Here is a 21125-nt window from a genome sequence, read left to right as displayed (position 1 = left end):
TGGAGAGTGGCTACGCGGAGGATTGTCCCATTGTCCTTGTGTCACACGGGAGGTCTTGTGTCTCCTGACGGAGCGTCCGATTGTACGTAGACCAGCAGGCACGCCGTCACCCCCCTGCGGAAGAACATAGGAGAAGTGAGACTCATTTCCCCGCCACGTCTACAGCATTCCTGCATGCGCAATGGATTAAAGGGAAACTCCGAGCAAACGGCTAAATACACAGATATGAAAACTGTTAGAACTGCAATAGAAGCTTGTCACTGCGTTCAGCTCTTTATCCCTGACACAGAGGCCCTGAGCGATAAGTTAGGGACGGGCGGAGGGATTCTGGTGAGACTGACTTTACTGCCAAATTAAAAGGAGAACTATGGGGTTAAGGCTTTTCCTCATAGTTCTCCTCAGGGTAACGGGAGGACACAAACTAGCGTCCTCCCGTCACCCTAGGCTCAGTATACCGCAAGCTGTAGCTCGCGGTATACTGAGACACCGCAATATACCGCAAGCAGCTGTTCGCGGTATACTGAGACACTGCAGCTGAAGCGTATCCCGGCAATTGTGCCGGGATCCGCCCAGCTGCGTGACTGACAGCTGGCTCTGCCTATCTAGAGGCAGAGCCAGCTGTACACGCCCCCTCCCCGTCCGTTTCGCCAGTCAGCGCTGGCGGATCAGAGCGGGGAGGGGGGAATCCAGCCCCTCCCCTGTCACGGCAGAGAGCCGTGACAGGATCGAGAGGTGAGCGAACGCCGGTATGTGTTCCCTCACCTCCCGATCTACTGAGCCGACCTGTGACAGTCTCATTGTCACAGGTCGGCTAGAACTATGAGGTGAGTGAAAAGCACTCACCTCATAGTTCTCCTTTAAAGAAGAATTTGGGTAAAATAAAAAACTTGCTACCCCCACACCGCAAGGGTTAAGAGCTTGTTTTGTCTACTGGGCCCAAATAAAGCTGTATTACCTGATTCTTGGTCCCACTCAGCTGCTAGAGCGGTCCCAGCAGCCTCTTCTCCCCCGAGCTCCGGTGGTCTATGATTCACTGACATCATCACATCTTATGCAGGTCCATTGACTTGCATTAGACATCAGGACACCGAGGGCTGGAGCGGAGGGGGAAAGAGGAGAGTGCCGACCACTTCAGGACCGAGGATCAGGTGAGTAAATCTGCTTTATTTGAGCCCCCCCCCCCAGAAAAAAGGAGCACTTAACCCTTGCAGTGCTGAAGTAGCCCCAATGCAAAGGATACGTTTTTGATTTCCCCAGAGTTCTTTAATATTTTCACTGTTGGTGAATATTAGTTTTTTTCCTTTTGGTGAAAAAGACTTAAAACTAGGAATGCACCGATACCGGTTTTTCGATATCGAGTACGAGTACCGATATATATTTTTTCGGTACTCGCCGGTACCGAGTCCCGATGCCTTGTGCCCCGATTATCAGGAAGTCGGGCGGCGGATCATGACCCATCACCCGGCTTCCTGATTGCCTGTGAAGCCGGTATACTAGTGAAAGAACAGAGGCTGCCTGGCTTCCTGACCAATCGGGAAGCTGGGCGGCGTGTCATGAGGTGCCGTCCAGGTTCCTGATTGGGGCCAACATTTAGTATGTTATCCAAGAACATTTCTTTTTGCATCTATTTGCACTGAAGGAACATTCAGAATGATTCATAGGGCGAGCGGCTCTGCAAATTGGTTATAAATGGACCTTTTAGTTTTGCTCATCCTTACTCTGAGATCATTTATCTAATATATACATACCTTTTGTAGTCTAGTTCTTACTTTCTATTTACCTTATATAAGATTTCATGACTGTATCATTTTGGAAGTGGCCGTATCCCTGGGCATTATTTTTAAGTGCTGCTGTCATTTTACTATGTCCCCTCCATACTGTCATCGGGTTCTCTTATCCCTTATATACTCACCATTTGAAGATGGTGTTCCCGTATGTACATTTCACATCATCCCAGGACACCTACAAGACACACAACTATTAAAACCATGTCCAAAGAACTACAACTAAATACAAAAAAAATCCACCACTAAAAATTCACAGAAACGTCTGGGGAAAATCTCACCATTGTGGGAGGGGCATAGGCACAAACTACTGGGGGAAATCTCACCATTGTGGGAGGGGCAGATGCACAAACTGCCTGCATAGCATAGAGTAGCACGGAGACCCAGTGATGACCTCACTGAGCGTAAAATAAGGTATGTAATGAAAGCATAAAAGTTTTATTGAAACACTAATTAGCATGTTGATGGGGGAGGGGGGAATCACAAGGTAAGGTAAAATATAAGCAGATTTAAATCTATTTTTCATTTGTACTGTGTATATTGTGTAAATATTATCACAATCTATTTTATATAAACCAACAAATATTTCCCGTTAAATCGTCTTTTACTTTTCAAGGACAAGTGAAGTGATATTTCGGAGCGCCTCACCCTGCACACGCTGGAGTCATTGAAGAAATACCATCTGCCGTCTTTGTGACTGTTGATGTAACAGCAGAAATGACCGAGGCCGCCGGTGCCAGAATGCGCCACAACGGCAAACAGGCGATAATTATAGTGCGGCTGAAAGACAACAAAACAAGGCAGGTGAGTCTATTGGCTAGAAATGACCTCGGTGACCCCAAGAGATCCCAGCGATGGGGCCACACGGGGGAATCACTGAGCACACAGAGATGTATTTTATTCTGAATATTATAAATGTGTATACAATAGAATTCAGAGAGTCACCGCGCCATTTGTATGTCAGGGCAAAAAACGCAGCACATCTCTGGAGTACATTTCTCCAGGTTTTATCCCTTTAAAAACGCTGCAACTGCAGAACTATAGCTGTTAATCTTTCCCAAAATGGAACCTATTGTAGCAATATAGTGCCATGTAATTGTGAAGGAAGCCCACCAAAGCCCTGGACAAGGTACACCCGAAATGTTGGGACTTGCTATGCACAGTGCCCAAGGTGGATCCTCTGCATAGCAATTTACGAACCTGGTCCGTGCTTACAAAACTGGACTGTCCAGTTAAAAACTGGTGCCATTTATAAACAATTCACAGAATCTGGTGAATCTCTGTGAACGTTCGTTCTTCTTAGTATATTATCTTTTCAGGTCAAATGTAATGTAATGTAATACTTAGGGATGCACCGATATATCAGGCTCCGAAACATATCGGCCACAAATTGCACTTTTGGCTAAATGCCGAAAGTGGCATTTTTCTGCAGATATAGCGGCTCATTCGTGCTTTCTTTACTCCCCGCTGAGCGCTGCTCTGTGTCCCAGCAGGGAGGAGAGAAAGTGTCACAGGCGGCCGAGCACTGCGTGAGGAAAGCGCTGTGAGCGGCTGCCGTCTCTCCTCCCACACCGCTGAGCTGCCTATCACAGTCCGGCAGAGCGGTGTGGGGGCGGAGACAGTTAGCGCTGTCACAGGAGGCTAAGTGAGCGGTGCGGGGAGGAGATCCCAGCCTCTGACAGGTGTCAGGATGGAGAGCGAGATACAAACACTCAGTGATCAGTGATCGCTGAGTGTTTGTAGATAATTGAGGACAGAGTTTGGTTACTATGTTCCTCAATTATGAATGGGAAGTGATCTACATCATCTCCTGTTCATTCATGAATGTGGTTATAGTAAACATACTCTGTCCTCATGTTAGTCCCCGTTCACATATAGCGACATACCTTTTGCAGCGGATCCGCACGGCCGGGATAGCGCGACTTTCGGGGCGACGTTCCAGCGACGATCCAGCGACGGTAGCGCGACCTTCCCCGTCGGGCTCCATAGAAAAAAAGTAAAATCGCGCAAAATCCGCCGAAAAAAGGGTCCGGTAGAAGGGACTTGCGACCGCGACGAGCGACGAGCGACGCGCGACATGGAGTTAAGACAGCTCCATTGAATAACATTGGCCGGCGACTTCTCGCGATATCGCGCAGCAAAAATGCGCGATATCGCGGCGGAAATCGCGCGACAATTCGCTATATGTGAACGGGGCCTTATGGATGAACAGGAAAAAAACTCAGTATAGAGGATTCCTGTTATTGATAACAGGGGCTGTAGAATAAGAGATTGAGGACTCTGTGTCCTCAATCTCTTTTTCTATTTTAATAGGGAAATATCAGGGGTCTGTTTAGATCCCCAATATTTCCCCGAAGCCCCTAAAAGTAAAGTTTAAAAAAATGAATAAATAAAAATAAATATTAAAAAAATGTAAGTTTATAAAAAATAAAAATAAAATATTAAAAAAAAAATGAAAAAATGTAAATAAAAATTTTTTGGTTTCGGCCTGACAATTTTTTTAATTTCTGTTTCGTTTCAGAAACTTCCATTTCGGTGCACCTCTAGTAATACTGCTTTAGGGCCACTAGATGGAGCTAAGAAGCATAGAAACAAAGTACTGATTTCCTATGATCCTCGGTGCCATCTAGTGGCCATAATGCTGTATTACATTACATTCAACCTGGAAAAAAAATATACAAAGAACGTTTGTTTTTGTCTCTCTTTCAGAACGAGCGTTCACTAAGATCTTCAGAGTGAATGGCTCTGTGAACTGTTTATAAATAGACCCCCATAGTGTATGTCCAGCCAAACTTGTTTTTTTATTTCTGTGCAGTAATCAGGAGCCTTTTCTTGGCTGGTGTCACCCAGAGCATGTTAACTACATTCCCCGCCCTGACATAAGCCACACCCTTTATGATCGGCTCTGCTCCTGCATATATTGGATGGTGCTGAAACATATATTGTCAACTCTCTCACCGGGGAATATTCTTCTTGCGGTAGATGTTCCGGATCCAGGACCTCGAGGAGATCTAGAACCGGCGGGAAGGACAGCGTTCTGTTGACTTTTTGCAGCGGATTCTTGCGGCTCAGGCGTTTCAAGTGAATGCTTAGTGTGCGCGGCAACGATCTAAAATGTGTCACCTGGAATACAAGGATTACTTTATAATTATTTAACAGATAACATAGGATTCCCCAGAGTACTGACGGTCATCTAAAGAGACAGCACAGGAGTAGTGACCTGCCTGGAGGCTGGCTGTGTCTGATTGAAACCCCAGATGGAGCCTTCATATGAGGGCAGAGTATGTGTAGATTTGACATTAAGCTATTGAGCTCTGCAAATACCAGGTTGGTAATAAGATGGAGGAAGTCATGTGAAAAGGAGACTGAGGCTAGGTCGGCTGGCTGCATGAAAGATTGCGTAATGAGGAATGAAAGTACAAGACCTCTATACATTCCCATGTGCTTGTGTCTGCGCAGGCTCTTGAATGTCCTGTAGGTGGTGACTGTAGAAGGCGTAGGCCTAGTTTTATGTATATATAAGGGGGGCAGACATTACCTTCACTGCTCTGCTACTTTCACATTTGGGGCAGAAGTTTTTGTCGTCGTGTGTTTCCTGCGAACGAAAGTATCTCCACAGAGTGCGTTCCTGATAGACACACAAACATGGCGCATTATGTTATTGTGTGACATAAATAGATCGACACAGTATACAGACCAATCACATTCCTGCCTCCCGATGGACTAACAAACACCCTTATCATATAGCCGTCATCAGAGATATTCTTCATGCTAAGTGCAGCGTGCTCAGTAATGCGTCAGTGTAACACTTGTTACAAAGGTCACAGACAACGTCTTCATCTGCTTTTCTCTCCAGTAGGACAGAGCCGTGCAGTCATCATTCAGGGTCACTATCTACTTACTGGACTGGGATGCCGGCTCAGAGATGACACAGTCATATAAAGCAGTTCTTGGCTGACACAGATCAGACCCTGGTGCAGCCTCTCACCTTGTGTCCTACTACAAAGATACAATGTTGCTGGGGGAGGGGAGACTGAGGGCTTGTTAGCACCAATTGCGGTAGCTGCTGGAACGCACAGCAATCGCACATGCACATCAAAGTTGCCCCTTCCTTCTGGTCCACTGTGAACGCGAAAAATAGAGCATGCAGAATTTTACCAGTCACGTGATCACACATTTTAATGTAATCCCACCCACTTTTTCAGCGGTGGAATATGTGACCGGCAAAAGGTGAAGAATTCCAACGCTTTCTCAGCTGTTCCAGGGCAGATCGGCATAGCAGATCGCATGTGCAGGAGAACCGATCTGCCCTGGAACAGCTGATCGGTCCTGAAATGTCACTTCTATCGGACTCTGTGGAATGTGAGATCGTTGTCAAAGAGTCGGATAGAAATGACCTCTCAGGACCGATCAGCTGTTCCAGGGCAGATCGGTTCTCCTGCACATACGATCTGCGATGCCGATCTGCCCGGGAACAGCTGACAAAGCGTTGGAATTCTTCACCTTTTGCCGGTCACATATTCCACCGCCGAAAAACTGGGCGGGATTACGTTAAAATGTGTGATCACGTGACTGGTCACACATTCTACTGCCAAAAAACTGGGCGGGATCACATTAAAATGTGTGACCACGTCATTAGTCACACATTCCTCCGCCGAGAAACTGGGCGGGATCACGTTAAAATGTGTGACCACGTCACCGGTCAATAGAAAAATGTCACCAGCACACCATAAGTTGAAAAAGCAAAATATTTTATTGCCAATAGCTGTATATCAGGTCACACATTCTAATGCAGTCACAAACTTTGATAGAACACCGGTTAGAGGGAAATCTGGTTCAATTTGCAGCATTTTTATGGCTTGTGGGAGGAAACTCAAACAGAGGTGGAGAGCAATATACAAACTCCATGCACACAAGCAGAATCCCCGGTCTTCGAGGACGCATCATTATCTGTATGGTGTACGGGAAGAGACATGATCCTCAGAAGCAGACATGTGCAATTCGTTTTGCAAAGATTCGTTATGGGGACCAATTTTCGGAAATTCGTACATTAGGAGGCATCCGAAAATCCAAATGCAGAAATAACGAATGAAAACGAATATGAATTTCCGATAACCCAAATTTCGGATGCATCCGAATTTCTTTCCCGAATGAAGTGTTATTGGGTTAAGCATCAACTTGAAAAAATGTTTCCAAATTTTAGTTAGTCTGTACGTATTTTCGGTAGGAACGAATGTTTATCTGTAACGAAAATGAATTCATACTCCGAAAATTCGGATTTCGCCGAATCCAAATCCCGAAAACGAATTGACTTTCGGATCCGAACCCCGAAAAATGAAAAATCCAAATAAAAAGAAAAAATTTCTGGGCAGTGCACATGTCTCATCAGAAGAGCTTCATGGTGATCCCCGGTGGTAACCGAATCCCAGACCCCGGCACTGTAAGGGAACTACCATATTGGATCATTTCTCCCCGATACATGCGGCGCAGTTATAGAACGATCGTATGAAGGGAAAGGGTCCAGTTATCCGGCAGCAATTATAACAAGAACCCCCAAATCTGATGATTGCCGCCCCCCACTTACCAATGTCAGTTTTCTGTGGAACTTAGAATGGGAGATTTGGAGTGGGATAGTTAGCCAGTCGCAGTGGGTGGTCCTCTGCTGGGAACACCTCTGACACGTGATGCGTTCCTCCATCTGAATGGTATACAACGCTCTCATCTTCTCTGTCTGCCGCAGAAAAAAACAACAGCGTGATTCCACTACAAGGCGCCCTTTCCCGACAGATACTTCAATTTTTGGTGGCGTCGGCTGGGCTAAGTCACGTGTTGGCTTCCTGTATAACTCTCTGAGACTCCAGCCGGTCCCTGTCCCTGCTACTTCTCACTGCGCAGCCTCACTCCTCTTGCTGCGTCCTCTGTATTATGTCTTATATTGTATTCCTTATTTTGTAAAGCGCTGCGCAAATTGTTGGCGCTATATAAATCCTGTATAATAATAATAATAATGTAATTAAAATCAGGGATGCACCGATATATCGGCCGCCGAAACATATCGGCCAAACATGGCACTTTTGGCTGAATGACGAAAGTGCCATTTTCCTGCCGATCCATCGGCGCATCCCGTTAGTAAACATACTCTGTCCTCATGTTATCAATGAACAGGAACACTCATAGAGGATTCCTGTTCATTGATAACAGGGGACACAGAAAGAGATTGCCGACTCTGTTCTCAATCTCTTTTTTTTCTATTTTAAAAGGGAAATATCATTGTTCTGTTTAGATCCCCAATATTTCCCCGAAGCCCCTAAAAGTAAAGTAAAAAATAAAAATATTTAATAAAAAATGAATTAATACATAAAAATAAATATTAAAAAAATAAAAAGTTTATAAAATATTAGAAAAATTTAAAATAAAACCATTTTCGGTTTCAGTTTCAGCCTGACAATTTTTTTTATTTAGGTTTTTAAATTTCTATTTCGGTGCACCTTTAATTAAAACCCATCTGAGAACGCCTTGTATTGGTTCCTTCAAGATGGTGCTGAGAACGCTCACTGCCAGGGTAAAAGGCTGATGGGCATCATCCACCCACAACCGAAACAATCCATTTTCTAGGAAACAGGCCAAGCCTTGCAATGGTTAAAGGGCCGGTACTTGTAAAAGTGCTTTTCAGAAATAGGAGGGAATAGAAAGATCACTTCCAGATAATCGAATGTTCAGCTTGATGTGATCAGTGCCCCCCTTCCCCCCCACCTTATGGAAATCTCTTATCTGCCCACACACACTGAAACCCGATTGTATGATCTGCTACATTTTGGCAAGGAAAGTCCGATCCAATCACAAATGTCACATGGATTGAAGGAGACGGAAAGATTTTTCCATGCAGATGTTACATTCTACAATCGGTTGGCTTAACATAAAAATCCTATGTAACCCCCCCAAACCAAATGCCACCCCCCTCCCACCAGATCTGCCATACCTACCAGTTGGGGGCTGGGCGTTGTCTGAAGGAGAAGGTTCAGTAGGGTGGAGAAGACTTTTCTACCCCAAACTACTTTTTGCACACCCACATATAAAATTCTATTTTTCCTGGAATATTCACTGTTCATCAATTGATGTTAATGAGCTGCATTTGGCTGAATTTGTTATAATCTATCTAAAGGCTCAGCCTACTCTGTCTGCCATCCTTGTCATGTGACCCATACCCCCCCTCCCTTCCCCCAAATTTACTGTTCATTAATTGATGTTAAAGAGCTGCATTTGGCTTAATTTGTTATAATCTATCTAAAGGCTCAGCCTACTGTCTGCCGACCCATACCTCCCTCCCTTCCCCCAAATTTACTGTTCATTAATTGATGTTAAAGAGCTGCATTTGGCTTAATTTGTTATAATCTATCTAAAGGCTCAGCCTACTGTCTGCCATCCTTGTCATGTGACCCATACCCCCCCTCCCTTCCCCCAAATTTACTGTTCATTAATTGATGTTAATGAGCTGCATTTGGCCTAATTTGTTACAATCTATCTAAAGGCTCAGCCTACTCTGTCTGCCATCCTTGTCATGTGACCCATATCCCCCACTGCCAAAGTGAAAAACTATGACTACCCCCAATTGCTTCTTATTGCACACCCACAACCACGATTTTATATCTCCTGTCATATTCACAGCTCATTTATTTACATTAAAAACCTTAGCTTACTTTGTTCTAGTCTATCTATAGGTGTATCCCCCTGTGGCTACCATCCTTGCCCCTTGATCCCCTACCCCTTCCCAATAACTAGGAATACCCCCATGTACAATTATCCCTCAGCCACCAATACACTGTTATTTTTCCTGTCCTATTCACAGCTCTTTTATTACTGTTAGTGAGCTGCATTACATAACTTTGCTTCATTTGTTATAGTCTTTCTACAGGCTTATCCTCCTCTGTCTGTCATCCTTGTCCTGTGACCCCCTACACCTTCCCTATACCTAAGACTAACCCCATGTGCAATTACCCCACAGCCACAAATACACTGTTATTTTTCCTGTCCTATTCATAGCTCTTTTATTACTGTTAGTGAGCTGCATTACATAACTTGGCTTCATTTGTTATAGTCTATCCTCAGGCTTCTTCCCTTCCATCAGCCATACTGCCCATCATTTAAATCCCTCCACCACTTCCCCAGAATTCACCATTCGTGCTGAGAACATGCAGGCAGTGCAGGAGGCTGTACGGGGCCACTGCGTCCTCCTTGCTGTCCTGCATTTCTTCAAACAGCGCCAGCAGCTCATAGGGGAGTCGTCTGTTTGGGGCGACGTTGTCCTCCGGGTCACCAATCCTGCAGGGAGGACACAGGAAGGATTTTATTAAATGGAAATAAGTCAAAAATCTCCAATCAATGGTAAGTGGCCATATGTAGGACTGTAGATCCAGCTATGTCCATGGAATACACTGCTCATGGCTTCATGTCTCTCAGCATTCCATAGATGCGGCTGCAATACCCCCAATGAAAGGAAGAGAGACTCCTTAATAAAGATTATTTTGCTGCCCTGATTTGTTATTTGACATTTTTACACTTTTTAATACGCAATGCAAAGATGCAGTGAATTGTTGTAACTGAGGATGCACCGAAAATACATTTTTTGAAACGAAAACTGAAACCAAAAATGTGTCAGGCCAAAACTGAAAGACTTTGTTTTTCCAACCTTTTATAACATTTTTTAAAATTAATTTTGAATTATTTTATTATTATTATTTATTTTTTTTGCTTTAGTGTTAGGGGATTTGGGGAAGTATCAGGGGTCTAAACAGACCTCTGATATTTCCCTTTCAAAATAGAAAAAGAGATTGGGGAGTCAATCAATCTCTTTTTCTGCAGCCCCAGCACTGAATGAACAGGAAGATCTCAATACAGAGACTCACTCTTCATTCACAATCTGGAGATATATATTTACTATGAACCCAGTTATGAATGGACAGGAAGCCTCTGTACTGAGCTGCTTCTTGTTCATTCATAAAGTCAGCAGATAGTAACTATTTACTAAGTCCCTAATAATAAATGATCAGGAAGTGATGTATAGCACTTCCTGTTCATTCATAACTGGGGACACAGTAACCACTATGTCCTCAGTTATTTACAAACACTGAGTGATCAGTACTGATCGCTTACAGGGTGATTCACAAAAGGGTGAAGAGTTTGGAGAAGTGAACAATCTAGGACAACATAGCTGAACTGGAAATATTGTCCAATTCAGCTCACTTTCCAGTTCAGCTATGTTGTCCTAGATTGTTCACTTCTCCAGCCTCCTCCAAACTTTTCACCCTTGTGTGAATAACCCTGTTAGTGTTTATGTTCCGCTCTCCATCCTGACTGCTCCAACCCATCCCGCCTGTCACCAGAGTCGAGCTTTCCTCCCAACAGTGCCCTGTGCCCTCTGCGATCCCCGCTGCCTCTGCTGATCCAGGTGGGGGAGAGCAGCGGGGATCAGAGGGGTCACAGACCGAAGCTTGCAGCCGTTACCCAGCGGGAGGGAGAGAAGCTAGGAGTGCACCACATTTTCAAACTTTTTTTAGTACTATCTGCATTTTGCTTCATAGTACCATTTTCAGCCAAAATATTTTGGCGGCCAACATTTCGGTGCATCCCTAGTTTTAATCCATGGAAGCCAATCAGAAGTTTTTAATTACCAAAGGTAAGAATTCTGGCACGTGATTGGTCGTTGCCCTTTGTACCTTCTCTTTGTAACTGTGATACAAAACAAAAAGAATTTCCCTTGTTGGGGATGAATGCCGATAGTGTATCCCCCCCAATGTAATATGGGGGAGGGAAGGGTGTGGAATGTGTGTGAGGTCAGCGGCTGAAAACCCCTCATTGTTCTATTACACTCAGCCATTGTTACATATCAGGAGCAGAAACTTTCTGTTGGTATACAAATGTTACATTCTTAGTAATGATAAAACATTGTTTAGCCTGAAAGTGTAAATCCAGCCACATTGTTTCTATATTTTAGTTGTTGGGTAGAGTAGAGAAGGGTGAACCCTCTGCTGTCTATGGCCTTCATGAGAAAGACAAAAGATTTGTAACACTGTCATCAGGTGGATGACATCACTTACAGAGCTGTCTTCTCTCCACCCTCAGCCTGCTGGCTGGACAGTAAAGGAGCAGCAGGAGACTGATAAGGTCATCCATCTGCTCATTCTGCTCTCTCCTTCTATCATTGTGTTCCTTCTCAGCACATTTGCAGGCTGCACACCTGATTGGCTCCCTTTGCCATCCTTCCAGTGTGATTGCTACAGAACAGTGGCTGATACCAAGCCAAATTCTATTTAAAAAAAAAAAAAATTTAAAGCTAATCTCTAGGCAGATATAAAAGACAAGTGAATGTTAATCTGTAACCTTCTGGCCATTTAAGCGTTTTTGAATAAACGAATCATGTGATCACTGTGATTGGCTATCGCAGTGGTCATGCTGGGAGTCACAGGCAGGCTTCCCGATCATGTGTTCACTGCGATTGGCTGTCACAGTGGATAAAGGAGCTTGTCTCACCAGCTTACGAACGTAAACAGTGACCGAGCCCAGTCACTGACAGCTCGTTCACTGTGCTGGGAGCTTGCAGCATCAAAATGCCTCAAAGCGCGTTGGCTCCGGACAAGGCCCTCAGCGTTTATAAACACTGCACTCAGCATTCTCACCTGCACAGGATCCCTGTAAACTCTTTATTCATATAGAGCGTCTGTAGCAGCGGATTGAGGCAGCTTGTTGGTCCGATATTGCAGAGTCCGGTGGCTCCTGTTTGGGGTGGAGAGCGCTGTGGTTATGGACCCAATTGATAATACATGATAATACACCCTTGTAGCAGCCTTGTAATCTATATGAAAAGTAGTACTCAAGCCAAAACTATTTTTTCAGAGTAGTGAATGGTTAAAACCCCTGTCAGATATTTATTCCAGTGTCCCCATTGAGGAAGATTTTTTCCCTCACTTCCTGGAATAATGACAATTGTTACCAGAACATGACAGCTGCCCTGATTAATAAGGAAATAAAGGGGAAATTCCCCATTGGGGACACCTGGCACCTAAGCTTGAGATGATTTCCTTCATTTCCTGTTGCATAACCAGGACAGGAAGTAAACAGACAGAGGTTTTAACCCTCCACCACTGCTTCCTAAAGTTGATAAAGGTTGCTGTTAGCCAATCTGCCCCTCCTGATTGGCTAAAACCCCAAGCTCTAACCCATAGCATTAGCAGTGGTGTGGATCCAGAAAAAGCAGTCACTCACCATTTCTAAACCTCCCCGTGGAATAGGACAGGCACTTATGGGGGGGCTTCCCCGCACTGACATCTTCTTCAGTCTCCAGTACCTGAATATCTACATAGCCGTCCTCCTGCATCCTGCTCCATATGGCATGGCAGGCCTCATCTAGGTCAGTAGGTCCACTGGTGTATTTCTATGTAAGGAGCATAATAATGATATACAGTATATGAGAGTGTGCAGCACATGTGCTTTGTAGACTTCTGGAATTGCTTAGACTGAAAACAATATCCTCATGCTGAATAGATTAAAATGATCTGTTATCTATCCACTGTTATGTAAACCTGTATGTGGAATCCAATCAAAACAAATATGGAACAGCAAACAAGTAATACTCGTAATACATAGAAAAATTGCAGAGGAGCTGCCCAAGGGCATAGTATCATATGTACTAGGGCTGCGGACATTAACGATTAATTCCTCGATTAATCGTTAATTTTTTTGATCGATTACATTTTTTTTTATCGGTACTCACCTCTCCCCCGCCTTCCGGGAGTTCCGTCGGAGATCCGGTGACGTCACGGACATCGATGTCACCGGACTCCTCCCCCCTTCCCCAAGTGGCTCCGTGGACTAACGAAGGGAAGGGGTGAGGAGTCAGGTGACGGCGATGTCCGTGACGTCACCGGACTCCTCCCCCCTTCCCTTTGTTAGGAAGGGGGAGAAAATGAGGGAAACATTACGAATAGAAAATCGTACAGTGCAGATTTACTACATGTGAAGCTATATAAGTTCCAATACAGGTGAGTGGCCCACCCCAAGGTGAGTGGAGAGGTGTATGAATAGAAGCAGCTACTACAGCCCAGATTTAAAAATCTAATATTGTACAAGCAGGGAATGAGCATTATCTGCCCTGGAGGGTCTTAGACCCAGGGAAACGTAATAGCCAGGTGGCCCAGATACTATAAAATCTATCGTATCGATCTTTGTAAGCAGCTACCCAACTCTCCAATTCCAAAAATATCTGTTACCGGCTTATAAAGGTTTTTAATAAAACATGGACCCCACTGTGCAGCAATCCTGTTTGTAATCAACTAAAGGCATCTCATCTTGCCCTTCGGTACACCATGATGGACCTTGTCCATCCACGACAATGATATGGCTCCTACATGAGCGATATTTTTTTTACATTTCTTTGTGTGGCCCTGTCCCCATTACCATTGTTGCTTAGACAAGAATTCTGTATGTGTTTTATAATTAATCGTAATGAATCGATTAATAGATTTAAAAAAATTTCGATTAATCGAACACGAAATTTTTTATCATTACCAGCCCTAATATGTACATAACCCTCAGCTACTGAATATGGAGGGTCAGCAGCTCCCATTTATACCCAAAGACTACCTCTAATGCTGACTAGGGATGGCCCATTGATTCGATTCGAACATGAGTTTGAGTCGAATATCGGCCGCTCGAGTGTCTGACGAACTTTATGGGATGTTCGCGGTCTGTTCGACCGTGCAATGTCCCATACTGCAAAGAGCCCCCCGAAGCTCTAATTGGTTAAAGACTTGCACCTGACCACACGGGGAGCGGACGGGATGGCGGACGGTGTTTTTTTTTTATATTTCTCTTTATTTCTTATTGTTTTATTTTTTATTTCATGGTCTTCATGGACAACGCTGGACGCTGTGATTGACCCTGGATTACGCCGTTGGATCAATTTTTGGGTGGCTTTTTAAACTTTTTTTTTTTCAATTAAAGGATTTTCTCAAAAGTCTCGACTTTTTAATAACTATTTTATTTAATCCTTTAGTGAATGGGTAGGGGTACAAGTACCCATTAATCATTCACAAGGGAGGGGGCGGCATCTGGGTGCCCCCTTAATTAAAGGGGTACCCCAATGCAAATAAGCCCCCTTGCCCGCAGACCGCCACAACCACCGGGTCAGGGTTGTGGGGACGAGGCACTTGTCCCCATTGGCAATACGTTTTTCTCCCCCCAATTTTGGGGGTGGGGTTCCTCCTTAAAATTCCTACCAGACCTTAAGGGCCTGGTATGACTTTTAGGGGGAACCTTATGCTTGTTTTTTTTAAATGGTCCGTCCTAACATTCCTACCAGACCTAAAGGGCGTAGTATTGTTTGGGAGGGGGAACTGCACACTTTAAGAGTTTTTAAAATATTTTTTTTCATTACTTCCTCTCCCCGAGGGCATGCCTTCTTAAACTTTTTACACTCGTGACCCCTTTTCGGCCGAGGAAATTTTTGCGTGACCCCAGCATCGGACGTCATCTCTCCCCTCTTTCCCCCCAGTGTCGGCCAGTGTCTCTCTTCCTCCATCCCCTCCCCAGTATCAGCCAGTGTCTCTCTTCCTCCATCCCCTCCCCAGTATCAGTCAGTGTCTTTCTTCCTACATCCCCTCCCCAGCATCAGCCAGTGTCTCTCTTCCCCCACCCCCCTCCCCAGCATCAGTCAGTGTCTCTCTTCCTCCATCCCCTCCCCAGTATCAGTCAGTGTCTCTCTTCCTCCATCCCCTCCCCAGTATCAGTCAGTGTCTTTCTTCCTACATCCCCTCCCCAGCATCAGCCAGTGTCTCTCTTCCCCCACCCCCCTCCCCAGCATCAGTCAGTGTCTCTCTTCCTCCATCCCCTCCCCAGTATCAGTCAGTGTCTCTCTTCCTCCATCCCCTCCCCAGTATCAGTCAGTGTCTTTCTTCCTACATCCCCTCCCCAGCATCAGCCAGTGTCTCTCTTCCCCCACCCCCCTCCCCAGCATCAGTCAGTGTCTCTCTTCCTCCATCCCCTCCCCAGCATCAGTCAGTGTCTCTCTCCTCCTTCCCCAGCTACTTGTTGACTGCTGCTGTCGGTGAAATGGTAAATTACTGTTATGCTCTTCAGAGATCTTTGAGAAGGCTTAGCATCACTTGCGGAACTACCAGGGTCGCAGCAGTCGCAAGTGCGACCGGGCCCTGGCATTCCGCCACTTGGGGGGGCCTGCAAAGGCAGAAGAAGGCCCTGCGCTGATGCGCCAGTGACATATCGCCATAATACCTGCCCGCGGCTCAGATCATATCTACACTACACTCTCTGACCATCTCTAGTGACATGTCTACACTCTCTGACCATCTCCAGTGACATATCTACACTCTCTGACCATCTCTAGTGACATGTCTACACTCTCTGACCATCTCTAGTGACATTAGCTGTGGCTGGGTGGTGAAGAGGTGAGGTGTGAATTGTGGTGCAAAGGTAAGCTGTGGCGAGGGGGAGCAGAGTTTAGCTGTGGACAGGGGCTATAGTGGTAAGCTGTGAATGAGGGGGCAAAGGTGAGCTCTGAATGAGGGTTACAGAGTTTAGCTGTGGACATGGAGTTCAGAGGTGAGTCAGATGTTTTTTTTTAAAATGTCACCTGTCCCTTTAAGAAAAAGTATTGGTAATTGGTATCGGCAAGTACATGAGGGCCAGTACTTGTACTTGGTCTTAAAAAAGTGGCATCGGGGCATCCCTATTATACAGTCTATAAAGTATGCGAGTTCAGCTGACACAGTCCAGGTTTCATTATTCAGATACATTCCATGTCCAGTAGTGCAAATATTTAAATCAAGTATGCAAGTAAATAGATTCATTTTTTGTATTATTACTACTTTTAGATAAATGGGTCATAGGATTTACATAACTGAAACATCGTGTTTGTGTGGGGAAGATATATATTTCATTTTTTTGCAGTACTTAATAATGTGACATATGGGGGGGAATATATCAAAACTGGAGCAAATAGAATCTGGAGCAGTTGCCCATGGCAACCAATCAGCATCTCTCTTCAGTTTGCTCAGGTAAGATTTGAAAATAGCTTCCTGATTGGCTGCAGTGCAAATCTGTTCCAGATTTTGTCTACTGCAGTTTTGATAAATTCCGCCCCACGGTCTCCAATCTCTAATTACATCCTGGTGTTAACTGAAGGGCATCAAAATGGTGACTTTAGAGTGAATTGTTGGCAGCAGAAAACGTGATTAGAGCCAAACAGCAAATAAACTCAGCTACAGTCCCTTCAGTTTCAGAAGTTGTAAAGGTAATTCAGCGTCGGTCTCCCATCTACTTCAATAACTTGCATATAAGCACTTTTAAAGGGGACAATCATTTTCGAAAGTTCGACCTCCATTGACTTGCATTAGGTTCGAGTTCGTATTCAAACTTTTCGGCCGTTCGGGTGTTCGAATATGAACCGAACACGGGGGGTGTTCGGGCCATCACTAATGCTGACCACATGGGTTTCAATACGATTTGGTCTCCTTATTGGATAGATTGTTTAGGAAGGCCCTTACACATAGGCAGGGGTGTATCTACCGCAAGGCAAACTAGGCATTTGTCCTGGGCGGCACTTTTCTGACGCCCCCATACCAGTTTGGTAAATTATTCATATATGACTGCCAGTACCCCATGACCTGGTGCTTCTTGGACTGGGGAACCAACGTGTCCACCTATGCCGCCTACTCCTTCATGTATGCCCGCTGCAGCTCTTTCCTCATCCTGGTCTCCATGATGAGGAGGTGATAAGTCCGGGGAAGTGCAGCCTGTGAGCTCCGTGCCAGGTTATGCGTCTAGAACGGGGCGAGGGTAGAGCTACAGAGCCCAGCGGCCAAGGCAGAAGATGGGTAACAACAGAATTAGAGGGCCCAGCATATTAAGGCAGAAGATCCGTGTTGCAGCTGCAGAACTAGAGACTAGCACAGCATGGCAAGGCAGGAGAGAATGGTTACTGTAGCTGCAGAACTAGAGATGCCAGCATGCTGGGGCAGAAAATGGGTTTTGTAGCTGCAGAACTAGAGACTAACACAGTACGCCAGGGCAGGAGAGAATGGGTATTGTAGCTGGAGAACTAGAGAGCCCATCAAGCCAGGAATGGAGAAGGGGGCCATTGCAAAGGCAGAACTAGAGCGTCCCGCTATGTTGATCCTAGATACAGCGTGACAGGTTACACAAAATGTCTTAAAGAGGTGGGACTAATTTAAACCGGGGGCGGGTGCCCAGGTTTAGTCTTGCCTAGGGCAGCACAAAACTAACATACAACACTGCACACAGGTATGGTACATTTCAAGCTGAACTGCACGCAGATATTAAAGACCAATATAAATGCAGCACTGTATTCTATAATACATCACTACATGTACTGTATTTTCTTAGGCAAGCAGTATAAGCACCTGAATGCCACTTGGTATCAGCCTTGTGCACTCTCTGTACAGCGGAGCTTAGACTAGAAGAGGGAGAAGCAGCAAAAGAAGACAATCAGTTGTGCTTATGTGCTAACAAATGGGGTTGCTGATAGGAGAAGAGAGCAGAATGACATAGAGATGAGCTTAGTAGACATGAGCATTTGGATTCGGACGAACCTGCAAATCAACAAAAATCAGGTGAGTCGGCGGTCCGAATCCGAAATAATGAATTTATTATATACAAAATACGAATGTATACACATTTATTATATACTAAAACTATATCTGGGCATACATAAATTCGTTTACAGAACGAGCGGCGGCCACTTTGGCCGTCTGTGCGTTCTGCACAGGCGCGCCGCCATCTTTGAGTATATCTTGGTATACACAAAGATGGCGGTGCCCGAACATACGGGTGCCGCCATCTTGGTGTATACTAAGATACACTCAACGATAGCGGCGCGCAAGCACAGAACGCACAGCTTGCCCACATGGCCGCCGCTTGTTCTGCATATTCAGTGTGCGGTTTCGGATTCGGGGACTCGTTGCCTCCAAATCCGAAACAGCAGAAACATTTGTTTTTTGATGAAACGAATGGAAACGTTTTTCGTTTTCATTTGTTTCGTAAGAAAACTAATTTTTTTGGCCGTGCACATGTCTAGAGCTTACCAGTGTCTGCTGCTTCTCCTTTCACTGTCCAGTCACAGGCTGGGAGAGGGATAAGACTTGTAAGTCTGCTTTGGAATGGTCCTGTTCAGTCTGCCGCTCTTATTTTAGGATAAAGAAGACTCATAAATGACGGTTGGCCGTCCTCTTCTGTGGGATAACAGAAAATGAACGCGTTGCAACATCCCCCCACCGGCTTTTTTTTCAAGTATTGTAACAGCTTCCTGAACCCATTTCATATCTCTCTGAGAATACTATTCAGACCTTTTTGTCATTTCTGTGCCGTGTCCCTTCGAACTTCATCAATATCGTGGAAAGGAAAGTCACTGAGTAATCAGAGCTGGCCAAACAGTCCTTATCTCAGGACCATAAAATGTCATTCTCCATGGACTGATTACAAGCAGGATGCAGGAAATGGTTTATGATACATATGTCACATGTATACCTCACCTTTCTATTGTTTGTCGGGGTCATGGAGAGCTGCCATCCAGAATGACAATGGAACCTTTCTTCCAGGAATATTAGGATGTAAATATTTATTGTAATGTATATTGTTTCACAAGAGAGTCTGAGCTCCATTAGCTCCATTGGTTCCTGGCAGTTCCGGTCTGCTGCCTATCATTGTAAAAATTTCAGAAAGGGAACCTGTCTGAGATAACAAAAGATCTACAGTATATTAGACATGTAAACTGCAGAAAAATTTGGTTCGGATATTTAATTGTTTTGATTCAGATCCGAAATCCAATTCGGTTCGGGGTTTCGGATTAGCATGAAATCCAAATTTTCGTTAGTTTCGGATGAGTTTGCGAATATTCGTTGCGAATACCACAGAAAACCATATACAGAGATTAATACTAAAGCTGAATCTGCTAGACCCGAATGGCATCGGGATCCGAACTTCCAAATTGCATTCGGGAGCTCCCGTATGCCATTTGGACCTGGGAGCCATATACAGTATATTCAAATATTACTAAAGCTGAGACCCAAATGGCATGCGGGAGCTCCAAAATGCAATTCGGAAATTCAGATCCCGAATGCCATTCAGGTCTAGGAGCCTCAGCTTTAGTATTATATGTAAATACTGTATATGGCTCCCATGTTGCCGTAACGAAAATTGATTCGTGTTCAGACCCATTCGGATGCATTAAACCAAAACATGTCCGATTCAGTTTCATTTTTGAACGGAATTCGAATGGGATCCGAAACTCGGAAATGGAAATTCGGATTCGGGCATATTTGGATGCATTGGGATTCGTAAATTTGGATGTTTCCGAATGTACAAATTTCGGAAAATTCAGCCAAACTTTGATTCTGAACGAAAGGAATCGCGCATATCTAATCTATACAGGGGAATCAGGACATCCTTCCTCCTGTTGGTGATCCCCTAGTGATAACTAAAGATCTACATAGGGGCTTAGGACCTCCTTCCTCCTGCTGGTGATCCCCTAGTGATAACTAAAGATCTATATAGGGGCTTAGGACCTCCTTTCTCCTGCTGGTGATCCCTCTAGTGATAACTAAAGATCTATATAATGGGCTCAGGACCTCCTTCCTCCTGCTGTGATCCCTCTAGTGATAACTAAAGATCTATATAGGGGACTCAGGACCTCCTTCCTCCTGCTGCTGATCCCTCTAGTGGTGCACCCCACAATTATTTTCACTTTCCCCACTGCCAGGACCGACTCTTTGCTCATTTTACAATCATCTGAACTAAGCACCCCAAATCTTTTTCCTCTGTAGTTCTGGCATAAAACTGTACACCCAATATTGTCTACTATCAGAGGATTAATTTTTGCTAAGTGCATTATTTTGCATTTGGAAACACTGAACTGCAGTTTCCACTGCTTTGACCAATCTTCTAGCAATGCCAATTCATGTTCCATGTTACAAACACCTCCAGAAATATCAACCCTATTTCACCCCTTTATGCCATCAGGAAAAAATACATCTTACCCACCAAACCTTTAGTTATGTCACCTACAAAAAGATTTAACAAAAACAGGCCTAGTACAGACCCTTGTGGTCAGTGCCGGATTTCCCACAAGGCCACCGAGGCCTGGCCTTGGGGAGGCAGGGAATAGAGAGGCAGCACAGCCACCGAGTGGGTAGTTTTTTTTTCTACATTTAATAGCAATTACTGTGTAATAGCAATAAAGTTAAGTGAAAAAAAAAATAAGAATAAAATAAAAAAAATAAAAATTGATAAAGTAAAAACAAATAAAATAAGTTAAAA

The 21125-nt window shown here is 44.6% G+C and overlaps 1 protein-coding gene across 1 annotated transcript in view; it reads right to left on the bottom strand.

Moving 5' to 3' along the window:
• Positions 1 to 9: 9 nt before the first annotated feature.
• The window catches only part of USP18 (ubiquitin specific peptidase 18), a 29625-nt gene continuing 8509 nt past the window's right edge, over positions 10 to 21125 (bottom strand). The window contains exons 2-11 of the mRNA XM_018562081.1: positions 13044 to 13212; positions 12458 to 12554; positions 9958 to 10103; positions 8768 to 8835; positions 7369 to 7515; positions 5323 to 5412; positions 4743 to 4907; positions 2433 to 2564; positions 1913 to 1962; positions 10 to 114 (exon numbers count right to left, since the gene is read on the bottom strand). Coding sequence (XP_018417583.1) covers positions 42 to 114; positions 1913 to 1962; positions 2433 to 2564; positions 4743 to 4907; positions 5323 to 5412; positions 7369 to 7515; positions 8768 to 8835; positions 9958 to 10103; positions 12458 to 12554; positions 13044 to 13155 — 1080 coding nt within the window. The 5' untranslated portion in view covers positions 13156 to 13212 and the 3' untranslated portion in view covers positions 10 to 41. The remainder of the gene's footprint in view (positions 115 to 1912; positions 1963 to 2432; positions 2565 to 4742; positions 4908 to 5322; positions 5413 to 7368; positions 7516 to 8767; positions 8836 to 9957; positions 10104 to 12457; positions 12555 to 13043; positions 13213 to 21125) is intronic.

This window comes from Nanorana parkeri, unplaced genomic scaffold (assembly GCF_000935625.1).
Source record: "Nanorana parkeri isolate BGI_ZX_2015 unplaced genomic scaffold, ASM93562v1 scaffold560, whole genome shotgun sequence".
Taxonomy (NCBI): domain Eukaryota; kingdom Metazoa; phylum Chordata; class Amphibia; order Anura; family Dicroglossidae; genus Nanorana; species Nanorana parkeri.
Note: the sequence above shows the minus strand (reverse complement) of the source record. Positions and strands in the feature narration are given on the sequence as shown.